Source organism: Urocitellus parryii, chromosome 8 (assembly GCF_045843805.1).
Source record: "Urocitellus parryii isolate mUroPar1 chromosome 8, mUroPar1.hap1, whole genome shotgun sequence".
In the NCBI taxonomy this organism is placed as follows: Eukaryota; Metazoa; Chordata; class Mammalia; order Rodentia; family Sciuridae; genus Urocitellus; species Urocitellus parryii.
The window spans coordinates 148,734,345-148,757,615 of record NC_135538.1 but is presented as its reverse complement, the minus strand read 5'-3'; the positions used below and the strand labels follow the sequence as shown (position 1 = coordinate 148,757,615).

The following is a 23,271-nucleotide window of genomic DNA, read 5'->3' as shown; positions in this document are numbered from 1 at the left end:
AGCAGTTCTATGGCAAAGCTGTTTAATAGCAACCCCAGAATAAATGTAAATGATTGTTTTTTAATGCAAAAATTAAAACTGCTTATATTTTGCTCTTCTGAAGAGTCCTTTAACTAACAATATTTCAGTGTTTCTCTTAGGATATGTTGTTAGACAACGATAAGTTTTACATTAAAGGAAGGATAAATGTGCTAAAGTCATAGTCCACTGTTGAACAGTCAACAGTAATTAATTTAGAGTTTTGGGTTGTTTTGAATCAGGCTCCATTGTGTTTAAAATATTATCCTATAAACCTAGAAATTCTTTTATACCCATCCCGCCCCAGTCTGATTCACCCTCCCCCACCCCGTGTTCAGAATGGAAGTGAAATGACCTTGAATCTTCAGGTCTGTTTTGAGCCATCTGATAATTCCAAAGCACTGCTATTTTTGGTAGATAACAATTTCAAGGTGAGACGGGCAGTTCTCTGCACCTGCCCATGGGTGACTGCAAACATGTCTGCACTGGGGAACTCAACCAGGAAATTCTTGGGTTCTGGGATGTAGAGGAATGAGGATGTCGGGCCCTCTGCATTCTGCTTTGTCTCCAACTGGGTGATTGAGGCAATACAGTTGTCATCTTAATCTGCATTAATACTAAAAAGAAAAAAAAAAGCTTCCTTTTTTCCTCCCTGCCTAGACTGAATTCACACTCCAACAACTGGTGGCAAATTATGGCCATAGTAAGAGTAGAAATGTTTTCTCCAGTGAAACATTGTGTATGTGCACATTTTCACCCACATGTATTTGAGTCTATGCTTCTATAAGCACGGGATAAGTCATTTCCCAAGACAGTCAAATCAGATTTCTGGGAGAGCAATTTTTTAAAATAAGAATTACGTGAGCGTGTGTATTTTAACCACGTCAGTTTCACCTGGGCAGCTTCTGTGAAATAACACCACGAGAGGGCTACTCGGAGTCACTGCGAAGGAACCATCGTCTCCCTTTGCTTTTTCATCTTCCCTGTGGAGACTAGAAATACTTTCTGGTCATCGTCTTTCAAAGCAGCTCTTTCCAGTGGAATTGGAATCTGGCTCATGAAAATTTTGCAAAGCTCGGAACTCCAAACCCCCATCACAAGAGATGGTGTGTATTACTCGGTTTTCTGAAGTGACAAGACGTATATTAAAAAATATTTCTTTTATTGTTACATTTTAGGCACGTTTACTGTTAGCTGCTTGGCTTCATTATGTATCATAGTCTGAATCTACAAATCAAGTATAATTAGACTTAGCGAACTGATTGGATTTCTAATTAAGCTACATTGGAAACAATGTACAATCAGTAAATATTCTGACTAGGTACATTTTAAAGAGCAACTCTTGGGCTTTTTGCTGATGACTAGACACCAGTGTCATTAAATTTGTTGGTGGCAAGCAAATTTTAAAGCTAAAATAGAGGCAATTAGTAAAGATCTTGAAATATTTAATCACGTTTGTCCAATTAGTGTGCAATTAGGCAGTGGTGTGGCGTGGGACAGGCATTCTGCTTCACTGCTCGGTACAGAAGGATCCCTTTGAAATTTTGCTGTTTAGTTTATTGATATATAAAAAGGAAGTTATGGTTGTAATTTCCAATTTAAAAAAAATACTGTGCAGATGGTCGGACTATATATTTAACAATGTTAAACAAATCCAAACAAGGGAAGCATGTTACCTGAAATTACACAGCTGTGATCTATGAATAAGCTCTGGATCATGGTAGATTACAGCTGTGCTTATCTCGATCCTTGAAACCGCCAGGCATTTCACACTGGAGGAATCGGGAACCTGATAAGCTGGCCCAACAGGTCTTAAGATGATTGGCAGCACCTTGCTTGTCCGAGTGTGTGTGCTTCCTGCTGGTGAGCAGGACGCCGCTGAGTTTCAGTGGTTTCCATTTGTGCAGAGGGACAGATGGGGAGAGATGCTGTAAAAAGTTGATTTGGGGAGGTGGATAAATGGAACACCAACTTTACCTCGTGTTTTTGTTGCAAGCTGACTGCTCTGAGTTTTAGCCTTGGGCTGTGACCTTGTCGGTAGGAGGCTTGGTGTGCCCAGTGCAAAAGGGAGGAAGAAGGCCTCTTATTTGAAGCACTTACCTGGTTTTGCCCTGATGCAGACAGGAGTGCTGTACTGGGGGGCCAAGGGTGTTCTTCTAACATTGGATGTGGAGGGGCCACAGCGCCTGCGACTCCAGCAGCTGTCTGACCCAGCACCGAATGACCTTGTAAGAGAAATGAGGGGCCTGTGGGAGAAACCGAGGGAGCCCACTGTGGACCCGGGGCATTTGTGCAACTTGTCTGGGTGAAAGAGTGGCCCTCATTTTTTTCTCTGGCCTTTGGTTCACCCTTAGCTGCATTTAAACAGCCCAGTACCATTCGAACTGGAAAATGAGAAGGTGTTCTTAAGTCAGCTTGCTTCTCCAGACCTTGTCCTGGAGCAGGTTCCATACCCCCTCATGCACTGAGGCCTGGGGTCCACATACAGAAGGATGAGAGAACAGACACCTTCCCCTGGCTGCGCTGCCTGGTGCGCTGCCTGGTGCAAGCGTGAGCTGTCTGGGTCGCTTTGGGACTGGTGGAAGAATCCCCTGGTCAGCATAAGGGCAATGCAGGGGACAAAAGAGAAGTGAGATCTAAAAAAATGTCCTTGAAGAAATGACCAGTGAGTGTATGTGGAGGCTGGGGCCGAGGTGCACAGGGATGGACTCCTGTGCCACAGGTGGACTGGGAACTTGGTTCAGGAGGGCTTCCCGAGTCTCATCTCCTTTCTCCTTTCTTTCCCGAATTTTGAAGTTTTTTTTTTTTTTTCTTTTCCTACCTAACTTTCTAGAAGCAAGTTACTATTGCCAAGAGTCAAAGTCAGACTTTTTAAAACCTTTGAGTTCATTAAATTCTAGCATGAGATATAATTAAACTCTTAAGTCTATATTTAGAATTTTGATGAATTTATAATCTTAAATATGGCAAATTCTAAATGTACAAATTTAGAATACTAGTAAGTTAACCAAGGATCACACCTCAACCTGGTTCTTTCTGGAGCAGGAAGAGTCAGATTCTAGATGGAAAGCTTCAGATGGTCACAGTGATGCCCGCCGACACCCAGTCCCCGCCCTGCTCTGAATTGGAAAGGAGAAGAAGGTCCTCTGGCTCCTACAGGGATGTGGCAGGATGGAGAGTCGGTGAGGCTGGTGAGTCGGAGGATCTGTTGGCAGAGCTCTGCTTCACCTGTGGTCCTCCCAGTGTCCTTGGCCCTGCCTTAGGGTCCCTCTGTCTCTGTGCTTTTCCATGCCTGTGTCGCTCAGGAAGCCTCCTGGAAAGGATTGGCCACGTGCAGCAGGTAGAAATGCAGTACCTGTGAAATCTGAATTTCAGATAAAGCCGTGGGTACTATTTTAGCTTTAAGTACATCACAAATATTGCACCAGGCCTCCTCATTTGAAAACTTATTTAGAGTTTATCTAGAATTTAAGCTCAGCTGGGTGCCCTGTATTCCGCCTCAGTGTCCTGTATTCACATTGAGATGTGAGTGACTGAGAAAAGCATCATCTCTCTCCCAAGAACAAGTGTATTTTCATTTTCATCAGAAACTCAGGAGAGAAGCAGACGGCCTCTGTCGGGGTTTCTGGAGTGGTTCTTCATCTTGGGGCCACATTGGAATCTTCTGGGGAGTTCGAACCCCAGCGGCCACGCCAGAACTCAGACTTATTAAAATCACCTCCAAGTTTCCTGGGTGGGCCCTGGCAGCCGATTGTTTAAAGCTCCCTGGTGACTCCAGGGAGTGGCTCCATGCTAAGCCCCTTCAGTAAGGAGGAGCCCTGAGCCTGGAACGTCAGAGCCACCGAGGGAATCACAACACGTACTCGTGTTTGGACCCCAACCCACCTAAGTGGTCTTGGTGAACCCCCAATCCACCTGAGTGGTCTTGCCGAAGCTCTGCATCTGTCATTTTAAACCTCCCGGGAGACGGAGAGCTGTGGGTTAGAAGCTGTGCAGAGGGTCTTTAGGGACCAGGTCCTGACCTGCTCAGGTAGAAAGCCACCTGTGACACTTGGTTGTTAGGAGCAAAGATCTCCTCTTCCTCTAAGGGATCAGCCTTATCTGCTGCCCAGTGACATTAGGGCCTCCCACCGCGGGGACACTGAGGATGCCCATCATGACCATGGCCTTTGAAAAGAAAAAAATGAGAGGTGACCGCTGAGGATTGAAGGCATTTTTTTTTTTTAAAGAATGAAATAAACTGTGCCCTGCTGGCTAGAAGGGTGGATCCGGGAGAAGCTGTGGAACAAACAGGAGATCCGGAACTCTGAGGGGAGAAGAGGACTGGACATGAGGAAAACAGTCAAGGGGAAAACAGGTCAACAAAAATGGAGGAGTGAAATGGCAACGAAAATGTCACGAAGACCCCACTGAAACCCAGAAATGGAAGCCTGACATGGCAGAAGACTTGAAAGCCATAAACCAAAGCAGGCAGTGAGGGCCTGATGTGTGGGGGTGACAGGTGTCCACAGAGAAGAGCCAGCGACGTGGGTTGGACGTCACACCAACAAGGCTGTTGAGTAAACTCTCACCAGACAGTCGGTAGACATCAGCTCCACGTCGCATGTGACCCCCTGTGCCCTCACAGCAAAGCTATCTGTCCACCTGTCACAGGCGGTTCATTCAGAACCTGGGAGCCCCTGGGGGGCACCACCACGATGAGACAGCCGCTAAGCTGAGACCAGCTGGGGCTGAGGTGGGATGCTGGGGAGGACGCAGCCCAAAGCCAGACAGAAGGAGAGTGTGAGCAGATCCAGAGCCGAGCAGAGCCAGGGCTTGACTGAGAGTAGCCGGGGCTGAGCCCCAGCACGTGTGCCCGTGTGGGCGAGTGTGCGTGTGTGTGCATGTGCATGTGTGTGTGTGTGTGCATGCATGTGCTGAGGACCAACGAGCAGGTCAAGTAAGGAAAACTTGGAAATACACATTGCAGATTCAGAAGTTGCAGACAACTTTCTTTCCACTAGCCCCTGGGGCTGCGCTGAGACTGAACCCTCAAGGCAGAGCTGAACCTGGCGGGGTACCAGGCCCCTTGCAGCACCTGCTCAGACAGGGTCTCCTGGGGGAGGTTGCCCTCTCAGAGCTGCTGTGCAAGGGCTGTCCTAGGCCCAGGTGTTGTACCATGTGGCCCTGCTCCACTGTCTCCCAGCCAGTCAGGGTAGGAGGGGCGTCCACTGTGGGCAGAAGGCCCTCAGGCCCTGCAGCACCTGTCAGACAGGCTGCTCTGATGTGTTGCTCTTGGCAATGTGACTCAGGCACCTTGAGATGTGCCTGGGATGGTGGAAGGACAGCATGAGGCAGCGCGGGGACAGGAGGACACAGTGAGTTGTGTCTGGGGGAATCGGGACCCAGGGGGAGCAAAGGCAGCCAATGACAACCAGAGGACAGAAGGCAGGGGTGTGCTGAGAACTGAGGGAGCAGGGAGCACGTCACCACACCTTGGAGGGAGGAGTGGCACTCTGGCACTGAGCTGCACCCGGCCCTAGAAACCTCCGTTTATATAAGCTCTTGGGTTACAGGCCCCCTCACCCCTCAGGGACGGCCACTCTTTCCATAAATGCACCCCACCTTAGAATGGGGTCGGTGCCTCCCTGTGGTTTGCTTTGAGTCTTTGGCCAAACTCCCTCCTGGTGCTGAGGACCATCTCCTGGTGCTGAGGACCGTCTCCTGGTGCTGAGGACCGTCTCCTGGTGCTGAGGACTGTCTCCTGGTGCTGAGGACCATCTCCTGGTGCTGAGGACCATCTCCTGGTGCTGAGGACCATCTCCTGGCCTGTGTTAAAGCTTGAGTCCGAAAGACAATGCGCTAATGAGCGGAGTCTGTTTATTTTTGACCTCTGGAAACAATGTCCCCCCTTTGTGAGCCAACCCATTTGGATTCAATTGGTGTTTACTCCTAATAGCTTTGTCTCGGGCCCTGTGGCCCTTGACCTGGACACAGACCTTCGCCTCCCACGTTTGACCTATTGGGAAGCCTGAGCAACATCACTAATGTGTGGCCACCCCGCTGACAAAGCCGTGTTGGTCAATATATGCTCCGGTTAGTATCTGGATTGCTGAAAAGGGCAAGAGCTAAATGTAAAGAAATATGCAAATGAGCAGCATGAGCAAAATCATGAGCACTTTCCGTGGCTAGCCACCCAAATCAAGGCCCGGAGCTGCTTCCTTTGTTCCAACAACCTCCTCTAGCAGGGCACAGAGTACGGGTTTTCAACTTTATCTGTGTCAGTGAGGAAGCTAACGCCTCGAGAAGTTACACGGCTCTTCCAAGCTAAGTGACTATCCAGTGGCAAGGCCAGGGCCTGCGTGGGTCCGCCTGCCCTGACCCCGCTCTCTCTCTCCTGCCTCGGATGCAATATCCCCTCAGTGTGATGCAACATGGTGGGTGGTGTAGAAGCCCCGGCCTCCCGGTGCCAGTTCCATCCTGTGGGCTGTCGATGGAGACCAGGACAAAGAGGAAAACAGACTTGAGGAGTAAGAAGTGCCCCCAGCCCATTGGCACCTTCTTTTTTTTTCTGTGGCTCTTGAAGGACAACCATAAACAATTGAGCAGCTTCTCCTTTTTGGACAAATTGATTCTAAGCTAAACTGTCACCTATATTGGGGAAATCCAAAGATCTCAGAACAAGGATGCTTATATGAAGCAGATCACTCATCAGAACAGACCAGGAATTTCATTTCACTTTGAGAATTTTCTGTGGATTTCCAAAGGCCCCTTCAAGTAAATAATGGCCCCTGTGTGGGGTGGAGAGAGCAGGGAGGGGAAGTTTTTCTTTCCCACTGCGGCCCCACTGGGTGCATTTACTAGACCCTTTGGGCAGGGAGACTGTGGTCAGAGGCCACTTAACTCTGATCCATGGAGGAGTGCAGTTAGGAGGAAGGGGTCACGTCCTTCCTAAGAGAGTTGGATGCTTGGCCTGCTCTGTGGCTTGGCCACCCATCTTCCTTAGTGTGATCTTGGGAGACTGATTATGGTTCCCATAAGGACTGCAGTTTGTGCTGGTTTAAAACTTGTTGCTGGGGATGTGTTTTTACGTTAACTGAATCTCTCGTTGAGCTGTGACAGTTGCCTGCCAATCTGCCTGGCTGGTGCAGGACTGGGCTCCTTTGATATGAAAGAGAAGAGAAGATGGCTTTCTCCCTTTGTCCTCCCTTCCCGGTGCCTTTCCCGACACTGCTGCCCCCCCATATTGTACAAAGCCATGTGGATTTGCTGAACAGGTCTGTAAAATTAATTATACTGTGAGTGCTTGGTAACCAATGAATTGTAAATTGTACATTATTAAAACAGCATCAGAGCTCCGACTGATCTATTATTCTTTGGGGAATGAAGGAAGATAAGAGCTTTATGCATTTTCGAGGTCTTTCTTGCCACCACACAGCAGGCAGGGAGAGGAAATGTCGTCTTGTTTTGTTTTGTTTTTTGGCAAGTTGGATTAAACAGAGTATTATTTTGTTATTAACTTGTTTACGCTCTCACATGTGTGTTTGAGCACCTAATATGGTCGTGGGCATTCAATAATTTCATGGTGATTGTGATCACATGTGTCCATATACTACTCCCCCACAAGTGCAGGGCCATGTCCGCCAAACACAAGCAGGAGATACCGGATCTCATGGCCTTGGGATGCAGTGAAGTGTGTTGGCGCGTAGAGTCCACAGTCAGAGACGGAAAAGACACTGAGTACCTACCCGGGGCCTCGTGGCTTCAATTAAATGGGAAGAATCTGGAAGGAACAGTTTTTCCTGTCTTCCTTCTGGACACAATGGCCGGGAGCCATCCTTGTACTCAGTGACCTACCTCCCTGTGCAGAGTTTCTCAGCCTCCCTCTACCTGCTGCGATGGTTCCTCCCAGGCACATCCACCTGGTTGTCCATGGAAACTTTCTCCTGTAATCTACTGAGCCTGCAGTCCCAAGACCAAACTGCCAGTCAGCCCTGCTGTCTGCCCTTGCCCTTCTGGGCAGGCGAGCTAGCTAGGAGAACAGCAGCAGGTACCAGGCACACCACGTGACGTTCCACCCCGCAAGTACACAGTGAGACCCATTATCTCAGCAGGGACAGGGTGCCACAGGACTGGCCATCCCTGATTGCTGGGCAGGACCAGTTACATGTTCTGTGGGGCCAACATAAACAGGAAAGAGGAGCTCTGTGTTCAGAAATTATTAAGAATTCCAAGGCAGTGGTAGGTAGCAGGGCCACACTGTGCGTGCCCGACTGTGTTCAGGACCCTGTTCAGTTCATGAGATGTGTGCTGGGGCGGGGGGGGCATGATGCAGAGGGACATTTGCCCAGGGACAGGGAGGGTGTCTGCATTCTGGGTGCATGTTAACTTCCTAATGGTCTGATTGGGAGATCAGAAAATTCCAGCATTTCTTCCTCCATCACCATTTTTCCCACCGGGATCTGCATTTCCATGGTTGGGGTGTGGCCATTCTCAAGATGAGACTGCCATGGCCAAGACCTTAGACAAGCAGCCTCCTGATGTTCCCGGCACTACCTTGATGCCGTTTTCCTGTCCTCCTCATAACCCCTGACCCTGAGGAGAAGGTGGCATCCCTTCTTCCCTTCTGTTTCTCAGGAACACATTCCGACCTGCTCCTTTGTGCCTTCGTTGGGAGTCAGGGGTTGACCAGGGGCACGAAGGCCGAGTGAGGAGAGGTGATCAGGGAGGGACGGGGAAGGGGGCCCAGGTGACCAGAGCGTGGGGGTGGGGGTGGGGGGATGCAGCAGACGCAGCTGGTGGAGAGGCAGGCAGCAGGCTGCAGGCTGCAGGGCGCTGTGTGGAGGAGCTGCCTGAGCGCCGCCGGCGAGACCTGTGAGGACCCCACCTCACTGCTGTCCTGCACGGACAGGACCCACCGGAGAGGCTCAGGAAATGTGTCCCGGCATGCTGTTTTATTTTGGAGTCTTTATCACCAGCATGGTATGTGGCACTTTAGGGCATTAAATAAATTAGGTCAGAGGGGACAGCCTTGTGGGTGCAAACCTGGATTAAGAAATTATTCATAATATCTAATGTGGAACAACAAACTCAATGTTCTCTGGTGGAGGAGTGGATAAGTAAAATGTGGCATATATATATATATATATATATATATATATATATATATATGCAATGGAATATAATTTGGCCTCAAAAAAAGGAAGGACATGCTGCCATTGTGACAACAGGAATGAACCTGAAGGACAGTGTGAAGTGAGCCAGAGAGATGCCTCCTGCACCTGGACATGGCGTTGAGAATATCAAGACTCATAAAGTAGAGCTTAGACTTATAAAAGTTGGTTGGGGGGAAAGGGTCAGGGAATAAGAAGATCCTGGCCCAAGGGTTCCAAGTCCCAGTCCTGCAGGATGAAGTTCTAGAGCTCTAACGCGTGGCAAGGCGACTGGCGTTGGCAGTACTGTGTCAGGAACTGGATATTTTCTGAGTGTCTCAGCACACATACGCGGAGAGTAAGGACATAAGGGGAGGGATGTGTCACTTAACTGGATTGCAGTGACCCTTTCACATTGTATACACATAGCAAAACACCAGATTCCATACTTTAAATATATACAATTTTATCTGTCAATTATATATCAATAAATTTAAAAATAAATTAAAAACGAAACATAACCTCATGTCTTTTAATTCCTTTACTGCTTTAGAGACTCCGGTTTGCTTTCACCGCAGAGGTGCACCTGCAGAGAAAGTAGTACCCCAGGGAGAGTTAGAGCCCTGTGCCAGCCTGGATCAGCCGGGTTGAAGCTGCCCCCTGACAGGGGGAAGAGACCTTCTTCAGGCCATTGGCCCTTCTTAGGGTGCAGTGTGCCCTAAGATTCAAAAGAGGGCAGCAGATGACTCGCACTGCCGGCAGGGCCAGGCAGGCTTGTAACTGAGGAATGTCAGCAGGAAATTTGCTGGGTTTTCACAACCCTAGGCGTGCTAGGGCCCACTGTGCCAGAAATTTGTGTTTCTAGAACTGTTTAGATTTAAAAGTAAATGCTTGATTAATGGCCTCTGATGAGCCGTGGCAATGTTGAGGAGCAGGTGAGGCACATTGCCAACTGCGGCAGCCTCTGGCCCTGGGAGCAATGCAGAAGCTGCCCCAGCCATGTCAGCAAAGTTCAGGCCCAAGTGCAGGAGAAATGGCCACGGAGGGAGCGCGCAGCAGAAGGGCTGCCTGGGCACTTTGGCTGCCTTGTACCTGCTCCTGCTGTGTCTGGGATGAGCAGACTCTCTTCACCTAGTGTGTGTATTCCTCCCACCTGGGAGTTTGCACCGGGCTGCAGGAGAGCAACTCTCTTGGGGATTTTCCAGTGCTTCCAGAAGAACCTTCCTTCACGTCCCTGGGATTGGGATTTCAGGGAGGCTGAAGATCAGGAACTCTGAAGTTCTCCCTCAAAGACACAATCTTAAGCAGACCTGCGAAGTTGAGGTGGTGGGTTTCATCCTTAGGATCACACAGTAGTCCTTGTGAAGACCCAGTTTTCTGAAAAAGGTGACCCTGGAGCGTGGATCCCAAGTGCAGCTTCTCAGAGAAGCTCTGTATCTTTTGGCAGCAGAGGAAGAGTAAAGAAAATAAAACTTGTTCTTAAAATACACCTTTAAATGATGTTGCCGGGCTCAGGAGGTCTACGGTAGTCTTGTTTGTTTGTTTGTTTGTTTTGTGGTGCTGGGGATTGATCCCAGGGCCTTGTGCATGTGAGGCAAGCACTCTCCCAACTGAGATACCTCCCCAGCCCTTGACCTGGTTTTAAGTTAACATTTTCATTCTTCAGTTTTTATGAAAAGCATTTTGGAATTGTTTTCACCTAACAAGAAAACGTCAAATGACATAGCCATCCAGAAGGTGCCTCTAAAAGTTGAGCCCTCTGTTTGAGCATATTTTTTATTTTTTAAAAAAGGTGAAAAGAATTGATGATTTTTTTTTTTTTACTCCATCAACAAGTTAGACTATTTAAACTGTCTTGGAAAAATGCACATTCTCAATTTTTTTTTTTTTTTTGTCTTTTTTCTCTTGTAACCTCAAAATTACCAGATGCTGTACTGTCTAGATACACACCTGATGCTAGATAAAGGGTTTCTAAGAAACGTGCCCTTAAAGTTTGGACTGATTTAATATTGAACAGTTCCTACAGAGCTGGGTTCATCAGCCCCTTTATGGATGTCAGTGAGCGGAGCCTTCCCTTCCTATGTATCATTATAACACCAGGCTTGGCAAGAGCACACAGGCCCACACGATCCTGTTGTGTTTCTTGGTAATCTCTACAATCCTGAAGCAGAAGATTGTTTTTTTACTGGTGTTTCATGTCATGAAATTCGAACTACAAATTAATAAATAGGGTCTCCAGTGCCCTCTGGGATCATCAAGAATTCCTGGGGTCTTTAAAGGGACCCTTGGAGTCTAAGATAGAGTGAAATAGTCCAGAGTGATCATGAAGTTTTTCATTTCAAATAACTCTAGACAAAAAGGCACATGGTTCTTTTTTGGAGCAGCCATCTCTAGAGTTAAAGAAAAAAAAAAAGATGGCTATGTTTACAGAGTTTTTATAAGAAGAAAATTATTTGGAGAAATAAATACATGCATCAGAAAATGGGAATTAAAAAAAAAATGACTCAAGGTAAAGGCTGGAGAGAGAACAGCCCACGAGAACAAATGATCCTGCCACATATTGGACTAAGCAAGGTCCCCGTCACTGCAGGTCAGAGGCCCGAGTTCCACTGGCAGCTCTGCCTCGGCCTCAAGTCCCTGACAAGAAGCACATTTTAAAACTTTACAGCCTCAGTTTCCTTGTCAGAAAAATCAGGGAACTTGACTCTCTTGGAAATTCCACTATTTTATGTTTCACTTAAATACAGCAACGGACACACGGACCCTCAGAGAATGGGTTTCCCGCCCTGCTGAATGAGCCTCCGCTTTAGCCTCGCGGGGACGTACGACCACCAGAAAACATTTTCAACATGAATTATGAAAGGTTCACTTTCCTAAGCCACGAAGAAAGATCCAAACTTTATGCAGCTCTCAACCTTAGCCCGTTTCTGAAGCACCACTTGCTGCTCTGAGCACCACTCTAGTCAGGGGTTTCTGTCCCTGGGAACGTGGCTAGGGTACATGATGGCTCCACCCAGAAAGCGGGGATTAGCCTCTGTCTCAGTCCTGGGGCACCCAGCCACGTATCAGAAAACAGACCAAGGACACTCAGGCTCTGGACCTGGCCATGCTGTAGGCAAGACCAGCAGGTAGAGGCCCTGCTCGGCCTCCTGAGAGCCCTCCTGGGTTCCTCCCTTTGCCCTGGAAATAAAGAGGTGCAATGAAAAATAGTTTCTGTGGTGAGAAGGTTTGAAGCCTTTTGCCTCCTTGAAAAGGTTGTGCATTTGTGAAATCTTTGTGCTCCATACTGAGTGAACACACACACACACACACACACACACAGTGATCCTCCCTTTTTCTTAACCCTATTTTCATACTGGAAGGAGTCAAGTGTCAGTCATTCCTGTCCCTATTCATCAAGCATGTGGCCTGCTGAGACCTACCTCCATGAAACAGGAAGACAGACAGAAGGCTTATAGGAAAGGAACTAACAGACACTCAAGCTCATGTGCCTGGCAGAGTGTTGGGTTTTGGCTCTCATTGCCACCAGAGTCCCCTTTAGAAGTTTAAGCAAGTCTCTGAGAGGTTAAGTAACTTGCCTGGGGCCACATTGCAATCCATCGATTACTGACTTTTTTCTCTTATAAAAAGTCTTATTCAATTTTGGAAGAGTTAAAGCTATTATTTTCCCCAATTGCTTTTTGATTCATAAAAATTATATGTAATTCTACCAAAAAAAGAAATCTATTACATGAAATTAAGGTACAATTGTACCCTTTACCAATTTCCGTATGCGACAGTCATGCCGGGTGAGACTGTTGAGCTGTTGGTCTCCATTGGGCCCTGGCGGCCTCTCGGTAGGGCTGAACACAGCAGGGAAATCGTGTATTTCCCAGAGAGTCCCTTTACCATGAAAGCCATCCTGCCCCTGGCCCCATAGAGGCACCTTCTCCAATCACTTTTCAGGTCGTCACAGAGGTAGTGAGGGAGGGTGTTGGTGAGAAGGACACATAAGAAGGGGGACATTTTCTTCCTTTTGAGTTTTACCTTGGAAAAGAATGTGATTTAATATGAAAACAAATTAGGTTATCATGAAAATCGGAGTCAAATCAACTCGGGGTGAAAGCCAGGGCTAGCGAGAAGCCAGCACTTGGCGCTCACCTGTCCCAGGACCCCTCCAGTGTCTTGCTCTTGAAGCAGCTGCCTCCCAGGTGACCTCTCTGTCTGTGTCACATTAACCTTTCCTGTTTACTCGTTTAGAGCTCCTGCGGAGTTGGAAGTTGATGTCAAAGAGGATAAATATCCTGGAAATGGCTGAAGCTGACATATTCTTTTATGACTTTTTGCAGTTTCTCAAACCAGGGTTCCTGGGAAATGCTAAAATGCAGACCACCCTAGGCCTGATGAATCAGGGTCTCAGTGGTAGGGACAAGAGAATGAGTGGAACTCAGGAATCGACAATTTTAAAATCTCTCCAGATGATTTTTATATACACCAAAATCATAACTACTGTCTGGAAAAACTTTTCATGTATGTTACTTTATTTTCCCTTTAGAGAACCTGCCAAAACTAGGTTATTATGATTTTATACTCATTTTACAAATGGGGCAATTGAAATGTGGAAAAGTCACTTGCCTGAAGGAACACAGCTAAAAATTGGTTAGCTCTGACTATGGGCCGGACCGTCTGTGCCCCTTCTCCGCCCGCCCCACACATTTTCCAGACTGGAGGGTGGGTCTGAGCACACAGATGTGATGGATTTAACCATAAGAACCATCTAGCTTGGGCTTCCTCTACGGATCATGCTTTTGGTGTTCTACCTAAAACATCATCATCAAAAGAGGAGCTCTCCTGTTTTCTTGTAGCTGTTTTATAATTACACACTTTACTTTTAGTCTACGATCCATGTTGAGATACCTTTGTGAAAAGCAGAAGGCAGGGGACTGAATCAGTATTTTTTTCTGTTTTTGCACGTGGACATTCAGTCTCTCCAGCATCGTTTGTTGAAAAGCGCATCCCTTCTTCACCGTGTTGCTTCTGTTCCTTTGTCAAAGAGCTTTGCAATTCTTGATTCTTGTTATAAGAGAACCTGACCTCTGTTCTCTTTTTCTAAAGGCAGCAAGATCAATTCAGCATTTCATCGTTATTTGTTCAAGATTTGAACCTGCCTTCTTAGGACACAGGCCAAGCTGCAGGTGAGACCACAGAACAAGAGAGCGCCAGGAAGAGTCAGCTGGGTGAAGTCTGTCCACACAGGGCTTTGTGATCCTGGCTTAGAAAATCAACCACTTTCCAGAGCTGACTCTGCCCCTCACCTCTCACGCTCTGTTCCCTCTACTGGGAAATCTGGGGAATGCCCCAAGACCTGGTTGAGGTTCCTCGCCATACAACTCCACCTCTGGGGCCCTGGAGCAGTGGTGGGGATAATGAAAACTCCGATCTGTATCTTCTTTCCCTCTTGTGTGAAAGCTTGACCTTCAGGCCTGACTCAGGAGGATCTGCTACAGGGACTGGGCCTCAATCTGTCCCACGACAATTCACCAATCCACGAGAATAGAAGCCCAGACACACGCACAGAGAGGAATCACCCAGTGCCCTCCCCCTGCTTCCAGAGGGCTCTGTGCTGGTCTTTTACGGTGTCCCCTGGCCCAGCCCAACTCGGGCACTGGAGTGTCTTTGTTCACTTATCTCAACGTGGGTCAGCAGGCCGGTTTCTTTCCTGTGGATACGGGATCAGCTCTTCTTGTCCCTTCTCAGTCTCTCCTTCCAGCTCTCTTGCCCAAGGCTGACCACACTCCTTCATTGTCAAGCGCACACGGCTTATCTATTTTCCATGTTCGAGGCAGCCAAAGGCTTTTAAAGATAATGAAAATCTCTCAACTGCAGTTTTGAGCTGAAAAGAATTTGCTAGATTTGCTGGTACAAGGAGTTACAGGAATGTTCTTCTGGTACTTGTGGTCGGGAATCCTTGGGGGTTGGGGATTCACCAGAAGCATAGTCATATGGCAATGATTAGATTATTGCAGGGGGAAGGGGCCTTTATTTGGGGTGACAAGAAGGTCCAATAACTTTTGCAAAAGAAGTAGCCACTGAGCCTTGAAGTAATAGCAACCCAGACAGAGGTAGGGGAGCCGGGGCCAAGGCAGGGGGACCACCACTGCAGAGGGAGCCACCATGGAGGAGCAGGACATCTCAGATGTGTGTGAGGTTGACTTGGCTGGTTAGGCTGGCCAGGCAGGTGCCCTCTGTCCCCCACCCTCCTTGGTCCACATTCCATACATGCCCTTCCTGAAGCTGCTCCCTTCTCGACACTCAGGAAATCAACCTCCTCTGTCCAGACATAAAGGCCAGCGTGCTTTTCTGTCCAGCACATCCAGGATGAGATCCCAGGTACAGCTGAAGCATAAAATGTGTGCGTGGAGGCAGCCAGGAGTGGAGGAGGGAAAGGACTGCGGGAAATGATTCTTGAAAGACCTGCTCATGGGGGCCCTGTATGCTGGTCCAGGGAGTTGGAGTCTCCCCATGGGCAGTGGGCAACTGTGGAGGAGTAATGTGGTCAGATTTACATGGAAGATAGAAAAGAGGAGGAAAGATGGGACAGGAGGCCAGAGATGACCTAGAGCCCAGGTGTGAGACAGGGGACTGAGCTGGAGAAGCCGCGAGGACGGGGAGGCTGGGGGGTTCCAGTGAGCTTCGGCGGGAACGTTTGTGCCCGACTGAAGGTGTGGATCAAGACTCAGGGGAGCACTTGCCCCCGGTCTCTGCCTTGACCACAGGTTCCACTAGCCAAGATGGGTAGCCCAGCAAGGGAGGGTTTCGGGGAAGACCATCAAAGCCTGTTTCAAATCTGTGGCTTTTCAGAGGCGCAGAGGACAAGAGGGCAGCCAAATGCATTGGTTTGAAGCTCACCTGTGACTCAACGCAGACGAAAGGGCAAGGAGTCGTGGAGAAGGCTGGAAAGGCCATCTTTAGGACATTCGCCTCGCAGCTCAACAACCCATTTACAAGGCACTGTGGGGCACAGAAAGAAAAACCCCACCTTGAGAAGGCTGCTTGGTTCTAACCATGGCCATAAACTCAGGTTCCACACCTGAGTGTGAGAAGTGTGTTCCAGAAGGATGCTGTTGTAAGGTGTAAGGCTTTTATCTCTGTGTCCATCTCCCAGGTTTCCTCTAAGCTGGACATACAATAAGAACTTCCCCATTTCTCTCTCTCTCTCTCTCTCTCTCTCTCTCTCTCTCTCTCTCTCTTTCTTGAGATACCTGAGAAGTTAAGACCATATTTTAGGAAATGTGAAGCATAACAATTGATTTACCAGTGCTTTGCTTTTTATCCTGCCTTGAGCTATAACACAACACTGTTGGTTGTTAATAGTTCCCCCCAAATGGAAGGTGCATCTTTGTGGAAATCCCCACCTTAGAAAGTAAAACCTCGGGGGAATTGGGGAAAATTAACATAGTATATTTATTTTATTAGGGTGAAAAGCCCTTTTGAAAGATAATTTCCTGCACATGGCTATTTTTTTGTTTGCCTACCCACAAGTACAGTCTCTTAGTTGATGTTAAAACTTGAGAAGGAAATAGGAAATATTTAAGAAAATCTTTTAAATAGGTAAGCAAATGTTTAAAATATTTAAGAAATATTGAAAATACTTATGTAAATATTTAAGAAACATGAATTTGCACGAAGAACTGTAAGACCACAGTTCTTTCCCCTGGAACTTAAACTTTGGAGAAAAGATAGAATTTTGAAAAATCAATTTTATTACATGCATTTCAAAAGTGCAGGTGGGTATTTTATGTCATAAACAATTGAGAAACAGTCACCAAAAGCCTATAATGGCCTCTCATTTACCCATGAACTTGAATATTTTACCAATACTTACATAATCTCTTAGAAAGTTCCTATTTATAGTATGAGCTTTCTTCTCCAGGAAAAAAAAAAAAAGATACCAGTGGATTCATGTAGAAAATATGTCTTGGTTCTCTTTATTTAAGCACTTTAAGTTCAGTTCCCCTTTAGCTATCTACCAGCCAGAGGAACACAGCAACACACTTTGCTCCTCTTTCCCGGATCCTGAGGTGTGTCCCCTTTTATGGACTCAGAGGGACTTTGAAATGAACTCGGGTTTTCATAGCGCTCTTTCCACGTCCCTGGAGGCGCCTCAGAAGGAGGGACTGACTTCAGCCCCACGGCTGGCGCTGGCTTGCTTTGCTTGGGTGGGTGAGAAAACCCTTGGCGATATGGGTTACCTGGGTTTCAGCGCTTAGGGGGGAAACCGTAGAAGGAGCCAGAACACGCGAATCACAGTGTAAAGGAGGCCCTCAAACACAAAACCTTTGTGAAACTTCACTGAAAATTCCGAGCATTTTCAATTAAGTCTAAAGACCACAGGCTGTCAACCCCGAGGAAGTGGGCTCCCTCTGGTCAAGTTGTTTGTGTCTGTCGGTTGGTTGGTTTAATCTTTTAAAGGATGGACTGAGTCAGGGCTCCAGGTAGAGAAAGTAAAATCACAGTTCTAAAATGTAATGGGCCATGGTTCTAATCCGTAAAGCAAATAACATTTTAGCAGAATGTCATGGGTTATAATTGCAAGAAACCGTCGGGTCTGACGATCGCTGACTGAGGGCAGCCCTAGAAGGATTCGCTCTGGAGCCGGCCAATGACTCTGGGCCTAGGAAGAGCAGTGGAAGAAGGGCTTCCTTCCTCAGCAGGCTGCAGGGGGTGGGGTGGGGCCCTGCTGAGACCCCAGGAATAACTGCGTTGATTAAAATGGATGTGATTCAAGTGTGCCAACTAGACAGGCAAGGCCAGTTTTATTTGGCTGTGCACTACTGTGAAACAGTTCCCTCTCCTCTCCCTTATGTACCTTTTGGGGTTTTGGCCTAGTTTCCCCTGGACAGCGTCCTGCGCTTTCTTGAGGCTACTGCTTCCTGCCCTCGCAGCCACTGAAGAGTAGGGCAGCTTTTTCCCTTTCAAAGGAGACACCCTTTCTGAGCCCCATTTTTCATCACATGGTAAGAAACGCTGTAAATAATTGAGGTGATCCATCAAGAGACCCATTCTTGATAATGAAAAATCACATAACTCAGTAAAAGTCAATTAAAAACCACAAACTTCAGAACCTTTTGCTCAGTGAAGATTTATTGTCATAGAAGGCATCTAATACAATAGGTTTTGGGGATTCAAAATACTTAAAAGTTCTAAAAATGCAGTTAAAGCTTGACAATAAAGTTGAGTAGGATTTATACAATAGCAGAGTATATGAGTTCTTTGAAATGAAAAGGTATTTTTTTTTTTCTTTCCAGCTTTACCATAAGATGTTTGAGATGTGAGGATTTTCTAACAACCTTAGAAGCAATGTCCACTGTGTGGGGTATTTACTTTCTTTCCAGGGTTTCAAATGACTCTTACTCTTTGGTTGTGCCTATACAATGAAAGTCTACAAGTTAAGAAAAGTCAGGAGTTTTTCCTTTGTTAAACTAAATATCTGAATAATTAGACCTACCTAGATAAGAGACAAAATGTTTTTTTTATTATCTGGTTGTTTGGTTAGGACACAGCCAGCATTTTAATAGAATGCACTATCTTATACAACTGTATATAGTGTTTTTTGTTATTTCATTAACAAAGACTTTGTTTCTTTAGAGACTTCCAATGCTGCTTGAGTAGCCAAGGGGAAAATGTCAAGTCTCTGAAATATTATATCCAGAACACTTTCCTTTCTTTTAGTGTTTTTTAATGCCCCAATACAAATTCAAATGGCAACCTCTATGTTCAACCCCCCCTCCCCCAATCTGTCTATTTGTTTTGAGACTCAGCGGCCACCAGTATGAGTTTCAAACTCTGCTCAAAGGCTTAGGTAGGGTTCAGCAGCTGGGCATGATAAACACTCAACTCCAACCAACATTGCACATGTGACATGCTTCCTACTGAAATTAAACTGCCAAATAAAAAGGAGGAATTGTGCCCTTCTTAATAACAAAGAATGCAATCGTTAGAATTCTTTAGATTTGGAATTCCAGCAGTGTGCCTAGTGTTTTCCTCTTGATGTGTGACAAGAATGAATAATATAAAAAATAAACATAAATCTCACCTAAACAAGCAGTCCTTTGATTTCATAAGGTTCAACATCAAATATGTCAAATTCTAAAAATACCCAAGACCAGGAAAATATCAGAGCCGAGGGATAAAACATGCTGGGAGTGGACAGATTTTTAAACCCTCCGAATGGGTTTTAACCTCCTAGCACTGATTGCGTTCATTTCTGCAGAGACACTACCACTTCAGCTACTAGGGACCATGATGTTTCATATTCATATAAATATTTGACTTTGACCTCATAAAAAGTCCCTTGGGTCTTTAATACTTTTATTCTTGTATAATCTGAAACAAATCCTTTCCTTTTAAAAATCAAACAGACCACGTTACACACACAGTTGACTATTTACAAAGCACCCAATTAAATCCTACTTAATTCTCTCACTCTAACAATTCCATCTAACTGGTGTGTAGAGCACCCATCACATTAAGTGCGTAACATTCTCAAACCCTGACGGGCCTATCTAACCTAAAAAATAATACCTTCCTTGAGGAGAAGGGCCTTAAAAATAAGTTTTAAGGTTTTAAAGAAATGAGACCAGAAATCACAGTACAAGACGGATAAATCTACTTTAATTTTCACATGTAAAAGTTACACATCACAAGAGATTGGACAGTAGCTTTGCGGTAACTGACATAGCTATAGTGAAAATCATTTTTATAAAAAAATAATCTAGATGCGGTCATCAGAATTTTTGGTCTACTTAAGTTAATGTTTGAAGATCGACTTTTATCCCTGCTTGAAGGATTTGCCATTATGCCTTTTTTTTTTTCTCTCTCACTGTTAATATTCTTTGGAGGAAGGAAAGCAGAAAATGATCATTTCCAAGAGTGTGTCCTTTGGTAGCAAGCAGAGAACATTTTTCATTTCTGAGTTAAATAATCTGTACATATATGAAACTTCATGACATTATGCTTTAGTGTAAAATGAAGAGTGACAAGCAATTTTTTTTCACTTTGATAAAACAGATTTTGTAAACTCCTTAAGGATCCAAGCATTTCCCATCCTATATGTAGAATCATTCAGAATCCATTTTGACCTCAGTTAAAAAAAAAACACAAAACACTTACTCTTTATATATTACACTATAAAACCCTGTACTTAAAAGCTGATAAGGTATATTTTCAACATGTACACTTCAAACACAAAGATTTCAATGTAGGTTAAAGAAAACACATTTTAATGGACTCAGAACATGTTTATTTTGTGATTAAACATCTCATGCAGTCATGCGAGACCACTACCTATAACTGCTACTTCAGCGTCTTCCATACTGGGCAAAACAAAAAACAATTAAAAGCCAGGCCAAACAGAAAAGACATTCAAGATATCAAGAGCTCTGCAACTGAGCTGAAAAATCATTTTCCAAAAGAAATATTCCCACAGATTAAAAAAAACACACACATAATATTTACAAAAAAATATTTAATTAAAAATATCTTATAATTACAGTAGTCTATTAAAGCATATACTTTCTCACACTTATAGAACATCTCTATATATACATGGTATGAAATGTCACTCAGTTATCTATACAATATGTAACATTCTTGCAGGGAAAAGAAAGTTCCCTGCCCCGTTATAATCATCTATTTTAAACAATAGATGTAAAAAAAAAATATATCTACAATGCTCTGGGGTATATTAGTAAAGCTTCAAAACAAAAATTGAGCTCCTTGGTCACAAAGTAGCCTTCTAAAGTCGGATTTACTCTGGATCATCTATTTATCAGTCCTGTCACACTTAAGAGTTTAACTGCACCTCCAAAAACCACAGAAATGTACAATTCACAGCGGTTATAAATGAAGAGACAAAAGAGAATAGGTATGTAGAATGTTTATGGACGTGCAAAAAAAAAAAAAAGTGAAAGTTTTCTTTTCTTTCCTGTCCCTCTCTTGGAATGACGAGTGAAACGTTTCTACATTTGCTGATGTGTTTTCCTTTCCTCCGTGGCTTTGCTCTAACTTCTGCTCTTCCCCCTCCCTCTCTAGAGCTCCTGGCTCGGGCTCAGGCGGCCGCACACCTGTGGAAGAGGAATGAATAGAGGGGTGTGTGAGCCTCCCCGCTGCAGACTTGCTGGCGCCACCGACCAACTCAAGACGTGCTCGATCAACAACCCAAACAAACGGCCAGGTCAGACCGCACCGCAGCCCTGGGCGGCGCGGCGCCGGGGAGGTAGCGCGGGCCTCTGGAAGCCGGAGCGCCGACCTGCCCGCGCCCCTCTTTACGGGTGTCAGGCGGCGCGGGGGAGCCGTCCACGCCCCCGAGGGTGCCTTCCCTAGAGGTGCAGGGAGGACAGGGCGAGCCCGCCGGTCACCGGAGAGGCCCGGGGACGCCGGGAGGAGAGCGGACTAGTGTCCCTTCAGAGGGCATCCCGGTTCTAAAGCGACGTGCAGGTCCGCCGCTAACTGGGTGCGGAGAGGAGCGTTCACTTCCTCGGGAGTTTACACTCAGAAACGCCGCGGGCCCAGAACACCGCGGAGCCTGGCACCGGAAGCCCCCGGGGCAGGGCGTCTCTGGGGATCTGCCACCCGAGACGGGAGAGGCGCGCTCACCTGGACAGCGCGGCTCAGCGGCACAGAATGCTGTCGCCCTGCTTGTTCACCGATCCGGCCTGGAACAGCAACCGAACACCAAGGGAAAGGTTAGCAGGCGCAAACGACGCACTCGTCACGGTCCTGGGCGCCCTCGGACACCGAGCTCGCGCGCTGAGCCCCCACCCAGTCTGCAGCCGGGGAGACCCCTCCGCCGGACTTGACAGCACAGGGTCGCGCAGCCCGAGTCCTGCCCCGCGCGTCCTCCCCGATCCGCGCTTCTCCGGCTAGCCGGCAGCAGGCGGCCCCAGGTGCCTGGAGAAGGAGCTGGGGACTGTCATTCTCGGCCGGCCCCCACTCCAAAGAGAGGGAACGCCCGCTTCCCGCCACCCTGCCGCCACCCTCCTGCACCCCCTGTGGCGTGGGCCCCAGCCGCCACCGGGCCTCTCACCGGGTCGGTATTGAGCGCAGTGAGCGGGGTCCGCGGCGGCGCGGCCGGACAGGATCCGGCCGGGTGGTGCGGCGGCGCGGGCGGCGGTGGCTGTCTCAGCAGAGCCGGGTGCGTCTCCAGCGCCAGCTGCAGGTCCAGGATGTAGTCGATAACGTGCTGCAGGATCTCCACTTTGCTGACTTTCTTGTTGGGCGGGATGGTGGGCACCAGCCTCCGCAGGCGACTGTAGCAGTCGTTCATATCGCACTGCAGGCACAGCGCCGGCTCGTCGGCCGCCGCCTCGGCTGCCTTGCAGCGCGCTGCCGCCGCCGCGGCCGCCGCGGCGGCGGAGCCTCCCAGGCTGTGGCCGTGTTCGGCCAGACAGCGCAGCGCCAGCTCCCCGCCGCCGCAGCCCGACGGCGCCTTGCGGCCCGAAGGGCGCACCGGGCTCACCGCCTTCATCGCGCGCGCCCTGCGCCCTGCGCGAAAGGACTGGCTGGGGCGAGCGAGGGAGGTCCGCAAGCTCCGCTGGGCCCCCGCCTGCGGCCGGCTCCTCTCCCCTTGCCTTCGCGCCGGGCGCGCTCGGGGCTCCCGGCGATCCCGAGCCCCCACAATTGATGGAAAGGCCGCTCAGGTTTTGCGAGGGGAATCTCTGTTCAGTGGGCGACACTCGGCCGAACCAAAAGACAAGAAAAATCGGAAGTACCGGTCGAAAAGTAGCCCACCCGGGCCCCCTGGTTACTCCCTTCGGAGCTGCGACTCAGCCGGACCGCCGCCGCCGCCGCGCTCCCCGAGCCCAAGAGCTCCCCGCTCCCGGCACCGACTCACTACCGCGCCTCCTCCACTGCGCTCTCCCCCAGCCGGCAGCGCAGCCGTATTTATAGAGCCGCGCGCCCCGGGGGCGGGGCCAGCGGGCGGGCCGGGTCGCTGCGCGAGCGGAGCAGAGCTGGGCCCCGCGCGCAGGCGGGTGCGCGGAGGGAGGTGGCGAGGGTGGGGGCTTCGGGCGGTGCTAGGAGGCGGGGAGCCGGGCAACCCGAGCGGCGGGAGGGGTGCGGAGTCGGGAGTGGCCAGCCAATC

The 23,271-nt window shown here is 47.9% G+C and overlaps 1 protein-coding gene across 1 annotated transcript; it reads right to left on the bottom strand.

Moving 5' to 3' along the window:
- Positions 1-18,503: 18,503 nt before the first annotated feature.
- Id4 (inhibitor of DNA binding 4) lies at positions 18,504-23,021 on the bottom strand. The gene is made up of 3 exons (XM_077801873.1): positions 22,216-23,021; positions 21,786-21,844; positions 18,504-21,253 (listed from the first exon to the last, which is right to left on the bottom strand). The coding sequence occupies exons 1-2, from the start codon at positions 22,654-22,656 to the stop codon at positions 21,800-21,802; spliced, it is 486 nt and encodes a 161-aa protein (XP_077657999.1). The 5' UTR covers positions 22,657-23,021; the 3' UTR covers positions 18,504-21,253; positions 21,786-21,799.
- Positions 23,022-23,271: the final 250 nt, after the last annotated feature.

Coding starts and splice junctions, on each gene's coding strand:
- Id4 (XM_077801873.1), bottom strand. CDS start 22,656: ATGAAGGCGGTGAGCCCGGTGCGCCCTTCGGGCCGCAAGGCGCCGTCG. Junction 21,845..22,215: donor CTGCGCTCAATACCGACCCG/GTGAGAGGCCCG, acceptor TTGCTGTTCCAG/GCCGGATCGGTGAACAAGCA.